General features: G+C 36.4%; 1 protein-coding gene across 1 annotated transcript in view; it reads right to left on the minus strand.

The window, feature by feature from the left end:
* Nucleotides 1-801: 801 nt before the first annotated feature.
* The window catches only part of LOC149238752 (putative protein phosphatase 2C 25), a 341,969-nt gene continuing 329,849 nt past the window's right edge, over nt 802-12,921 (minus strand). Inside the window, exon 4 of the mRNA XM_089373182.1 lies at nt 802-1,464. Within this exon, the coding sequence (XP_089229308.1) occupies nt 1,195-1,464 (270 nt within the window). The 3' untranslated portion in view covers nt 802-1,194. The remainder of the gene's footprint in view (nt 1,465-12,921) is intronic.

The following is a 12,921-nucleotide window of genomic DNA, read 5'->3' on the forward strand; positions in this document are numbered from 1 at the left end:
ATCACTTTTTGCCAACTACAAGTTTGGTATAATTGTTAATAAGCATCCGCCCGTCTAAAATGTGCCACCTTTTGGATGGTACTCACAAAGACATGTTGAAGTGAATCATGAAGCATTTTCATTAACAAACAAGAAAACTGGGTTTTCAATAGTTTTCCCACGCAAGAATTTTACTATGTACCACACATTTTTTAAAAACGGCAAACATGTCCTTTAAATAGTTTGCCCACATGTCCTTTAAATAGTTTGCCCACGCAAGAATTTTACAATGTACCACACAAATTTTAACGGCAAACACCTGGGTTTTCAATAGTTTTCCCACGCAAGAATTTTACTATGTACCACACATTTTTTAAAAACGGCAAACATGTTCTTTAAATAGTTTGCCCACGCAAGAATTTTACAATGTACCACACAAATTTTAACGGCAAACATGTTCAATAAATATCGCATTCTGATCTTGGACGACACAATCCTCAAGACTGAAAGTATAGGAGCTTAAAAGACAGTTTTGGACGATTCATCACTACAGCATAAATTATAGTGGTCAATGGGGATACGCATCTGGGCATCGTGCCCCTTGTCCATAGCCACGATAGAATAAAGAGTTAAAGCAAATTTGATCCGACAGAATGTTTGCCTGTTCGAAATATGCATTATCATCATGATCCACACATTTCAAGATTCATCTTTCAAAGTTCCCATTGGCACCCAAAGCAGAAAAGGTCATAGAATCACGAAAGATACACCACATATACTAAAATCTTATGATTAGCATACGCCAAAAGTAAGAAAACGATGTGTTTTTTTAAAATACTATCTTTTCATTAGTTAGAAAACTGGACCACAGACTAATCGTTAGCTAAACAAATACAAGATTCCAGCAGTTAACATTGGCCTTTGAAAAGGCATAACTTATAAGAAGAAATCGGTCAACATTAACATATGTTGGACCAAAACAAAGCTTACTGGATACTCCGTTTTCGTCAAAGCATGTAAAGAAAGAAAAATAAAACTTGGATGCAGAAAACGAAGCCCTGATGCTTGCCAAGTTCACATGCTCGGAACCAAAACAGAAGAGGCATACTATAGAGGAAGTGCAGATTTAAAAAAGCAACAGAAATAAAAGTGAAATCTAACCAATCAGCACGAGTGCAGGAAAAAAGCTAAAGACAAATGATCCTCACCAACAGTTCAGGCTGCAGCATTATAATTTCTGCCAAGACCATCTAAGACAGAGAAGTCTGACTGATCAATAAAATCAATACCTCCTTTTACTGATAATGGCACAGCGTTTGAATTCTTTCCAAGCAACTCATGGTCTAAGAAGATGACTACAACACTTATATCATCATGAAAATGGCGCCTGATACCTCGTTCAATACTCTTAAGATCAGAATACCGCACTTCTCGTTTTCTAGCTGCCTCTTGCAGAGCTGCTCTGATAAGTCTCCTTGCTATTCCCTGGAATCATAAACTCAGTTATGCCTTCTAAAGTATAAGCCAATATTGGAGCTTTTCCAACAGTGCAAGCAATTCAAAAGGCAATGTAATGCTGTTAATGGGGATTGATAATCATCATTATCCATAGAAAACTGAAATATGCGTTTTTAACGCAAAATAGTAAACATAGAAACTGCAGCATAACCATATAGAATATATGTAATCTGCAACAGTTCCAGTGGCCATATTTAATAAAAGATATGCACAGATAACCATATTAAAACAAAGCTCATTAACTAACATTAAAAAAAGATAATGTCCGGTTTGTTCATTAAATGAAGTAGGTGCACATGGGCAGCCCACCTTCAAGAATTAGTCCCCTGAAATATTTGCGAATGATCTGTGGGCAATGCCCATCTTCTAGACAAGTCTACAACAAATATTAAGCACTTAGAACAATGAGCACTTAAAAACTGAAACGAATGCAATGCCTTGTGTAACTTTTGAGTGTTCAATCCAGTGTTCAGTGGGCCTTGTTTTGTAGATTCTTCATCGTTTCAGGGCAATGAAATTCTATGGCTCGTGAATGTTTTGCTCCCATGCCAATCGATGGAAAGCAAAGCACAGATGTAAGCGTTTTTGCCCACATAAGGCTGTACAGTCTGCTGAGATTGTTTGTTGAAAGTGGTATTATTTTAGCTTGTTTTTCCCAGGGCTGTGTATGTGTGTGGGCAGCATATATGTGTGAAAGTTTATTTCTGATGTTTGACCTGATATAAAAGGAGCGGAGATCCATTTTATGCGTCTTTGAAGTGGTTGTGAAATACGTGTAAAAAGGATGTATAATGTTGTTTTTCCTCGTCAGCATTAACATCCTAATATGAAATGTTGTTCCTCAGAGTCAGCATCCAAAACCCTGAGAATGATTTCAAGAACCTGTGTACTTGCACTAGAGTATCCAAGAACATCTGCCTCAGATTTGAACACAAGACCTCTGCTCTTATTTTTCTTGTGGTCTCAAAAAAAATAAAAATAGCAAAGTTATAAAGTTGACGTTGGAATCAGCAGCCTCATTGTTCCATCTATTGCCAGTGTTGTTGTATTCTTTGACAAATTCGAACAATCTGTTGACTTAAAAGATGTCTTTTCTATTGTCCTTCTCTAATGTCTCTTTGTTCGTGGCCAAAAAACACGAAAGATATCACAAAGCTCACAAGTTTAACAGTGATAGTGTCCCATGCTCTGGCATGTACACCACAATGGAAATATCTTGCAAGTGTCATGAACTGTGATGACAGGAGATGGAGGAAACCAAGAGCGATGGTAAGCACTATTGTCTTGTAGAGCATGTGCCTAACTTGATTGCATGCTTTATGAAATCCACGATACACCAGAAAGACAATCACTGATGGGTCCCAGTTACCACCCCTACATTGATGAACTTCACTGAATCTTTTGGGATACAGGGTATGAAGCAGCACAAAGGATAAGGGGACATCCAGTTGTACCCTGCAAACTGAGCACAAAGGAGAATATTTAGTAATGCGAAGGTTCTTCTCATGAGTATATTAGGGTGGCACAAAGAATATCATGGAAAAATCCATGATACATTTCATGCATGCAGGATCCATTTTGGAGTGGATCCAGGTTGACCCATATCTAGATCTGTATCCAATCTGAGCCTTGAGGATTCATTGAGCCATCCCTTGGGGTCAACAGATAAGTAAACTAGGATATGGACCATAGATGAATGACTTTGAATACGTAGCGAAATCCAAAAATTGGTATTTCATAATGTTGGGCTGCAGAAGCCCTTCCACATTCTTAGGAGTTGTGCTAAATGTCTATATTAAGCGTACTTAGGGTTTCTCTGCTTGCTGGCCCACACTGCAGACTCATCAGGAAGGAAAATTATTTCTAGTGTACTTGGACAAGTAAGAAACCACATCAAACAACAATGTCATTAGAGTGGAAGCAGAAGCTGAATACTTTCATCACATATCCCTTTTATGGCACCAGATGTTTTAATTTAGCAAAGTTAACGCCCATTATTATAGATACAAATAAGAAATTTTGAAGCATAAAACAAAATTAGGAATAACATTTAATGATCTGATGGACAGTTTCCCTGGTCTTAGAGCAATTGATGATTCAGAGCAAAAATGTGTTCATGTTCTGGGCAGTTTCAAGCTCAGATCAATTTGGTTGTCTCTATGTCTTCTAATGATTTGAGGGCTCTACGGATGATTTCTGGAGTTGTGTTTGTGCAAAGCCCTGCTTCATGTCCAAGAATTTGTGCAAGGTGGAATTTCAATCTATATCCTCCCCTATCATATGTTGCCCAAATAACTTGCAAGTCAAATTTGATCTGTCAAACCCTCCATTATGTTCACCAAATTGCCACGTAAAGTCCAATTTCCTTAGCATGTTTATAACTTTGTTGAATTCTTGAGTTTTAATGTAAGATTGAAGTTTGAACCTAAGGCACAAGAAGAATTGCAAGTTAAACAAATGAAATTAATAATTTACATACAACATTTTGAATTTTTTACCAAAAAAAACTAAAAAAACCCTCAATCAATGCAACTATAATGGCAAAAAAACACATTCAAACCCAAGAAAAAATCATGGAAAAATACTAAGGCACAAGAAGAATTTAAACAAATAAAACTAACAATCAAGATTTTGTAGCTTTGAAACAAAAAAAACCTTCTCCACTAAATGCAACAAAAATGACAAAAAAACACACTCAAATCCAAACAAAAATCATGGAAAATATGTGTGACTGAAACCCAAGGACAAACAAGGAAAAAACAAAAAAATAGGGCCAAATTTGATGTCCATACCTCAAAACCACGCCCTGCTGAAGAAACTTAGTCCAAACTCGAAATTTTTTGCTTGGGATGCTAAATTTCTTCACTTTTCTCCTCTTGCCCTTGTAGATGAGTTCTCCTCCTCCTTAGCTCTCACCGTTGCCCTTTGTTTGCAAAATGAAATAAATATAAAACAAAACAAAAAAAACCCAAAAAAAACCTTTAAAAACTCATTGTCATGCGGCCCCACAATATTTTCATGTCAAATCACGATTTTTTCAACATGAAAAAATCGCTAATTTAATTGGCCGATTTAATTGCCACCGCGAAAAAATCGCAATTTTGTTCACAGCATTGATCTGTTGCACTTAGTATTGCAGAGGACCTATATATTACAGTTGTATTGTCAAATTGAGAAGTAGTATGGCTTCAGAGGTTACATGTAGGACTATCTTAATTAGGTGCAGGTGATGACCATGATGGTAGGTCGACGCACATCGAGATTAAGTACCACTTCATTTGCGACATGGTGCAAAAGGGAGCAGTGATGCTCCAGTATGTCTCTATTGATAAGCAAATTGTTGATATTCTTACAAAGCCTCTGTCCAGTGCAATGTTTGTATACTTCAAGGACAAGCTTGGACTTGTTGAGAACACCCCTCTCATTGAGAGAGAGTGTTGATGAGATAGCATTGCGGACTGGCATTCTCCCTATGTCATATATGACCATAATTACGAGAATGGTCCTATGAAGGACTGACCTTCTTCCTGTGTCAAGTATATTGACCAAAATTAGGAAGAATATGTCCCAGAGGCCCAAACTTACTCAGATAGAGTGTGGCCTTTGGGGATTCACCATGTGTCAAGTACCGACCAGAATGACGGTGAGCCAAGGCTAGTCTATATACCATGTGTCAGATAGACCAGAATTATGGTGATTAATCGATGTTAATGATGTACCATGTGTCAGGGGTACCGACCAGAATTATGGTGAGAATGCACCATGTGTCAGAGGTGTTGACCAAAATTATGGCAGCCTGTTGATGTTGTTGATTTACCATGTGTCAAAGATGTTTCACTAGATTATGGTAATTGGATTTGTTATAAGCATTTCTCAAAGAAATTTGTCAACATGAGAACATCTGGATAGTCATTATGAATACCTCCCGAGCTAAGAGGGAGTGTTGAATTTTGTAGTTATGGTCGATCTTCATAATTAATATTTTTACTCCTAATGTATTTGTAATAAATATATAAAGCGTGTTCTTCATGCTATTGTTAAAAGAAGAAAAATGTATGACATACTCTTCATGTCGGTTTCTGTAAAGAGAAAAATTTGAAGTTTTGAAATTGAATTTTTGGCTCCAAAAGAACTCAAATCAGCTCCCCTCTAGTCAAGTCAGCCCAAATCTAAGAGGCACCATTTGGCCCAACAAAACACTATATAAGGCATTCGACCTCCCTCCAAAAAGCAAGCAATTTGGCTTACCTCTGATGCAGAGTTCGGAGTATCTTAACGACGAGTCTGGGGTCAAATTAGAGACAAGAAGAAGGTGGATCTAGGGCTAAATCTAAGGCAAGGGAGGAGGACCATTCTGAGGCAGATGAAGCTGAAGCAGACTATAGACTGAAATTCTAAGTCACGCAAATCAAGGACAAATTTATGAGCAAATTGATGATTTGACTAGAGCGAAGCATGACTAGGTGCGACCTAACCATATTGTTGGCCTTTCTGACCTTGTATTTGACTGATGTATCTCTGTTGAACTTGATGATTTCTCTAAGGAAAAGGTTGCTTGGTTTTTCCCCCATGTGGGTTTTACCAAGGTCAATGCTTATCTCTTGTGTTTGGTTGTCTATATTGTTATTTATATTTGTATTGTTGAGATCTTTTGTGTAATTGTTTTATAATGAATGCAAATGAAAGAAATATTAATGGAATAAATCATAAGAAGTAATTATCAGATAAGAAGATTCCTAAAAATCAACATAGTATTCTTCAGAGGATAGGTTAATGGTTTCCCTTGCGAGTGATATTGATACACTCACTGGTTAATATACCTGCTCTTCTGATTAGGATGTCAATAAGGTGTCTTCATAGTGTTTCTTTTATTTGCTTTTGGAGTTTTATTTTCTTCATCCACTGATGTTGCATTATTAATTGCTAAGCTCTTATTATTAAGTGCACTCTGAATTTCTATGATTTGTACTCCAACGTCTAAGTATGTCTTTACATGAACTGGTTTGGTATCATCATGAGTTGTGATATTAATTGGATTTGTATTTGTTCCTTTCTCCATAGTTTTGCATTTTCACATCTAAATATTTTTATGCTTCCCTCCCGATAACTTGTACTTTTTCTAGCAACCCCTTATCCTTCTTAAGTTTCTTAATTTGCATAAGTAATTTTTCACTGTGGTCCTTGAGGTAAGAGATTTTTTCATTTTGTCTATGCTAATTTTGTCAACTTCTTTTTGCATATTTTGCACAGACCTTTTACTTTCTAGAAGAACTACCTTTGAGATATCTTTAATTTCTTTCAGTATTACTAAATGTGACTCCAATGTAACATCTTGGAGTATTATTTTTTCTTTTTGTAGGAGAATGTCAAAAACTTCTTCATATATGCGATAAATGACCCTAGTGTTTGCATCCAAGGTAAACCCAAAATTATGTCAACATCATCTCTCCATAAATATATAATAATGAATTGCAATATAAATGCATAAACCCCAATGTGTAGTAGTAAATCAAGCATGTCATATTGTTTTGGGTCCCAAAAGTTTAAATTTTCAATTACATTATAATCAGGGGTCACTAATTGGTTCGCAAATTCAAAACTACCATAATTATTTTTTTTTGGCGAGAGCAATAAAAATAGTAATACCTTTCCTTGCAAGAGTCCCAGTGATTTGAAGTAGCACTGAAGCATGTCTTTTTGAAGTATTGGGAAATCTTCCATTTTCCTCATTAGCAGACGTCATTTTGCTTTCATCCAAAAATTTTGTAATATTTCATTCAAACATGGTACTCTTAAAAGCTTCCCTTTTATAAATTTTATAACAATACTTTATTTTGTTTTAGTCTTAAAAAATACCTTATTATAGGTTTAGAGCATTTCCTTTCTATGCACACTTCAAACTTCACACTTTATTTAAAATGTACAATGTTTTTTTTATTTACTTATTCACAAGCATAGTGATACTAAGCTTAGCCTTTATATATAAGGGGATCACCTTTCATTTGTAAGAGTCACTAGTACAACATATAAATGAGAATAGGATTTAATTTGAAGCAATGTTACATTTATCGTTACTAACAATTTATCACCCAGGATCCAAAATTTAAATTATCAGCAATAACAAGAAAAATATTGAAAATTATCGAGAAACTTCAAAAAATACAAAAATAATCAGTTTTTTCAATTTATTAACTTCTAAAGCAACACCAACATCAAACACACACATTGCTACATAAATATATAAATAAAATTGATGTATAAAATGTTAAGTGGTACATCAGATATCGATATTGATATATGACATTTGCCCTGAGTCATAAGATCTGACAGAATAATACAAAATCACATCAAAATAAAAATAAAAGTATCTCATGAGATGAATCAAGGCAATGAAAACAACAGATTTCCCCTTGTTTGCTTGATGGAAAATAGTCATTGTAACACCCCTACATTGATTATGACCTTTATAAGCATTTTTGTACAATTGAGCATCTCAGTGTAATATTTGATTGCTGGCAGAAGCTCTATTTTAGTATAACGAAAATTATTACGGATGAAATTCATTCATATTTTGATTATAATGCCAAATTGTATGAATGCTTTGTTTAATGTTAATCATGCATTAACACTCTAACTAATACCAAAATTAGAATAAGCATATATTAATGCTTGGAATAAGTTAATTATGAATTAATGTTTTAATAAATAATGGATTAGTCATTATAATGCTAATAATTAATTATTTAATTAGTCCACGGGGTGCAGTTTGATCAATGATCACCTTGATAGCGAGGAGTAAAGTCCCTAGAGGTTTTGGGTTCAAACCCTATGGGTCAGCGAACAAAAAATCCTATTTAATTAATTATTATAAAATCCAAGGAGAACAGAAGAAAAGCCAGAGTTTTGGGGGGATGGGGTCTAATGTGAACCGCCATACCCATCTCAACTAATTTAATGCCAAACCCCCCAAGACAAGAAAGGTCACTCTATTATAATATAGGCATTAATCTATCTCTATAGAGAATGCTACTTGGTCCTTCTTGGACCCTTTCTTCTGGTTAAGGCACTTAGTAGCATAGTGCCCAAACTGCTAGCACGAAAAGCACATGATCTTGCTGAGATCTTTCTTCTTCTTTTCTCCTTTGGAGCTCAGCTCCCCACCGCCACTAATATTCTTGCCCTTCAACTTCCCTCTTTACCATCTTGGACAAAATTTTCTTCATCTTCAATCTTAACACGAGACCCCGACTGAGCATGTCTGCGAATTTCTTCTTGGACACAATCACCCCAAAGTCACTCCCAATCCGAAAACTTCTCCCTGGCACATATTTCGCCCAAAAAGTTTCCCAAGCTTTAGAGAACCTCATCAAGGAAAAACTCACTAGGCCTCTACCTGTAACTATCTCACCCATACCAGCCAGCTCATCCCTTACTTGGGTAAACTTGGTGAGGTAAGACACCACGAAATCTGACTTGGACATTCTCATAGTCCTCAGTTTATCCTTCAACACAAGCTTTTTGGCTTCGCTCAAACCCTGATAGAGGCCAATAATGGTCGTCCACATAGAATTGATTGTCTTCTTTCCAGTCAAGTGAGGAATAATGTGGCCTTTGACTCCTTCCAAGAAGATTCTCCTCGCCTTGGCATCTCTCTTATTATGTTGAGCCAACTGCTGAGAGTCATTGGGGGCATCTAGGACATTATCCACAAACTCCCATACCATTTATTCCTCCAACACCACGCCATGAGTAGAAGTTGGACGCCCCATCCAACCTATCCTCAAATTTGAGACCCTAGTACGTCATTCTGCCAAATCAAACTACTCAAAAACCCTAGCGACCAAGTTGAACTGGTGAATTCACTCCCTCTGAACGATAGCCCTACTCCTAAAGATAAAACATTGTGCTTGGTCTTTAGTCAAAGGCTACGCTTTGATACCATGTTAGATTTCCTTAATACCCAATAACTAATTTATGATTTTTTAAGCACGCAACCAAAAATACAACTAAATTGTTGTTCTGAAGCTTAAATCACAAATACTACTGAGTTTTCTAACCATAGCATGCAGAAAGGAAGTAAATAAAATTGAAGACAAACACATGCAACACAAAACACCGAATATACCCATGAAACCCCAACTTCGAGGAAAACTTGCAATTTGGGCACGCTTTTGCTTCAGCAAATAATTATTGAGAAATTCTTACAACAAGGGAACACTTCCCTTTTACAGCAAAAACACTTTAAACAACTTCCAAACAACTCGAATTCACCCCCATGACTGACTCGGCCTATACAAACTGCGCAATATGGCCTTAATTGGCTGCACAACCCTCTCTGCATCCTTCTATGTGTTGGGAATGAATTGGCCTGTTGTTGAACTGAGATAGAGGTCGTGCAGCCCTCTCTCTCTCTCGATCACTGAACTTGTTGTTGATCTATTGAAACCCTATTCTCCTTTTGTTCAGCTAACACACACACTATATGCCAAATCAAACTAGCCACTTTTGCGCCCCATTCCCCCTAATACGTCGACCTGGGCCCCACCATGATCTTAATGGTTAATATTAACTCATGATGAAGGGTTGAGATCTAATCATTTGTTGAGTTTAATCCTTTTTATTTTTCTTAAGTCCAACATTAGGAAATAGTAAATTAAATTAATAATATGTTAACTGGCTATCTTGTGGGTCCCTCTGCAACCCTTGGCACCTAGGCAAGTAGAAACCTTGCTGCCCTAGTCCAATCAACACAACCCCCCCTTCATTTACATTTATGCATTTTGCATTCATTAGTTTAGATTAGCTAAGATCAATTAAAGAGCATAACTTAACATCTTACCTTGCATATCACCCCGAAGCCAAATCATAGGGCTTGCCATTTGAACATAAAAGTAGGCCTAATTGGGCACTTTCATCAAGCAAGATTGCGTGGTTGATGAGGGTTATTTTCCCACTTCTACACTTCCCACAAAATAAGAGTGAATATTTCAACAATTAAATGAAAGGGATGATACAAGATAAAAGACAAAGATAAAGGAGCACTTCATTTTTAGATGGCCCCTTTACTATGAGATACATGGTTGTTTCCACTATTTAGAGGGTCCCATAGCTCCTTCTCCACCTTCCACCTTCTTCCAGTATCCAAACATGTGGTGTCTAACACTATATTTGGGAGAGGATTGTTATGATGCGCTTAGCGTTCGGTCCACACGGGCATTTTTTTCATATGTGACTAGTTCACTAAGTCAAAGAAAGGGGAACCCCTCCTAGACTTTACATCATGCATATTGGAAAATGTATTTTCAACCATAGTAGCCAAGGAAGGTGCATGGGACCCACAAAAAGTGAAATGTAATATATTTGTCTAATGTGATGGGGGGGCACTTATAGGGGCCCTACCACTTTCATGCACATACAATATGCTCCAGCATTAGAAGCAGAGGGTTGGGTTAACTTTTCGGGCCCCACAAGGAATGTTTCAATGTAATTTTGTCCGGCTCAACTAAGAAGGGGTGTCCATCTCATTGGGGCTGACCAAATTTATAATTTTGAGTTTATTTTTGTCACCAAAAAACAAAGGGCATGGTTATTTTTAGGACCCCACAGCAAATGAGTTTAATGTAATAGTTTCATACTTAAAGTGCACATTTTCTAGTGCACTAAATGTAATTGTTAAAAATTGACTATTGGGGAACTGAACGAGGGCCTATTTATTCACCCCACCCTACCATTGTAAAGGTTGTTGAAGGAACTAATACCAGAGCTATGCAATTTTTCCTCTCATTTTCTGAATACAGAGCTTGTCGATGGTTTGTATGTGTGCTCTAGAGGCATATTTCACCCCTTCTCTTGTGCTCATTAGTTATGGAAACCTTTCATCAGTGATTGTAGAGCAGATTCACCCTAGTGATATAGTTTTAAAACTTACCGGTTTCTTATCAATTGGAAGGGTTTCACTTTTGTCTTTTCTCTCAACTCATGGTGATAGACAGTAGAACTGTAGAACTATTTCTTGATCATATTCAGCTTGTATAACCATCTAAGTTACCAAGATACAGATATTGATCCGTTGGTTTTTTGAAAAGCTAGGATCCGGATACGGCAAGTACAAAAAAAATATAATAATATTTTTATATTTTATAAAACATAGTTTTAAATCAAAACCATTACTAAGTCACAACCTTAGAATTAAATCATTAGATAATTTATGAATCTAAACACTGAAATGATGCATGTTGCCTCGTACAGAAATGATAGTAGTAATACAAAAATGAGTGCCTAAGTGGTCACTCTACTAATATGATAATATAAAGTAGGTGCTTGATAGCAGAAATATATATATATATATATATATATATATAAATGAATGAATACTAAATTGATGATTACATTTTTAGAGAGAGCCCCGGTTATATACAACCTTAGGTACCACTTGGTAAAAGGGCATGCTCTTTGGTCATGCCCTTTTGCCTAAATACTACAACTAATCAAATTTACATAATCCTAACTAATTTTTACATAACATTGCCTTCCTCTCGAAAGAATGCTTTGTCCTCAAAGCATATGTAACGACGGATGTTGTTGACAAAATGATTCATTCTCCCAAGAAGCTTCTTCTTCAGGTAAGTCCTTCCACTTGATCAGATATTCCTTGATAGTACGATATCAAAGCTTTCTTTCTCTAGTAGACAAAATAACTTTTGGTTCTAGAATGACTCTTCCCCCATCATCTAAGGATGGAAGCGTTGTCTGTGTTGTTTGATTGTTACCTAATGCCCTTTTAAGGCAAGATACGTGGAAGAAGTTGTGAACACGACTTGTCTCTGGAAAGCCTAAACCATATGCAACTCGGCTAATCTTTTTGTTGATCTAATAAGGTCCATAAAACTTTGGTGCCAATTTGTTTTTTCCTTTTTGTTTTAAGGATAATTGTTTGTATGGTTGGAGCTTAACAAATACCCATTCTCTGACTTCAAACTCTCTTTCGGTTCTGTTACGGTATGCTTGTTGCTTCATACGATTCCTTGCATTATTCAGGTTTTCTTTTAATATTTGGACGATTTTTTTGGGTTTCTTCTAGTTGATCTTTAATAGCAAGTAGATTTGTCTGGACAATAGCTAGATCCTTCCATTTCGGAGGTTCATACCCATATAAAGCTTGAAATGGCGTCATTTTTGTTGATGTGTGATAAGTGGAATTATACCACCACTCAGCAAGATGTAACCATTGAGCCCACATATTTTGTTTTTCTGTAGCGTAGCAACATAGATAGGCCTCCAGACATTTATTGACAACCTTTGTTTAGCCATTTGTTTGAGGGTGATAAGCAGAACTCATATTTAGGTAGGTTCCTATATGGCTAAACAACTCCTTCCAGAAATTACCTTTGAACTTGGCATCTCTATCACTCACAATGACTTTCG

The sequence above is a fragment of the Pinus tabuliformis genome, chromosome 8 (genome assembly GCF_031772625.1).
Source record: "Pinus tabuliformis cultivar Carrire ecotype Pingquan chromosome 8, CPIR1, whole genome shotgun sequence".
Classification (NCBI taxonomy): Eukaryota; Viridiplantae; Streptophyta; class Pinopsida; order Pinales; family Pinaceae; genus Pinus; species Pinus tabuliformis.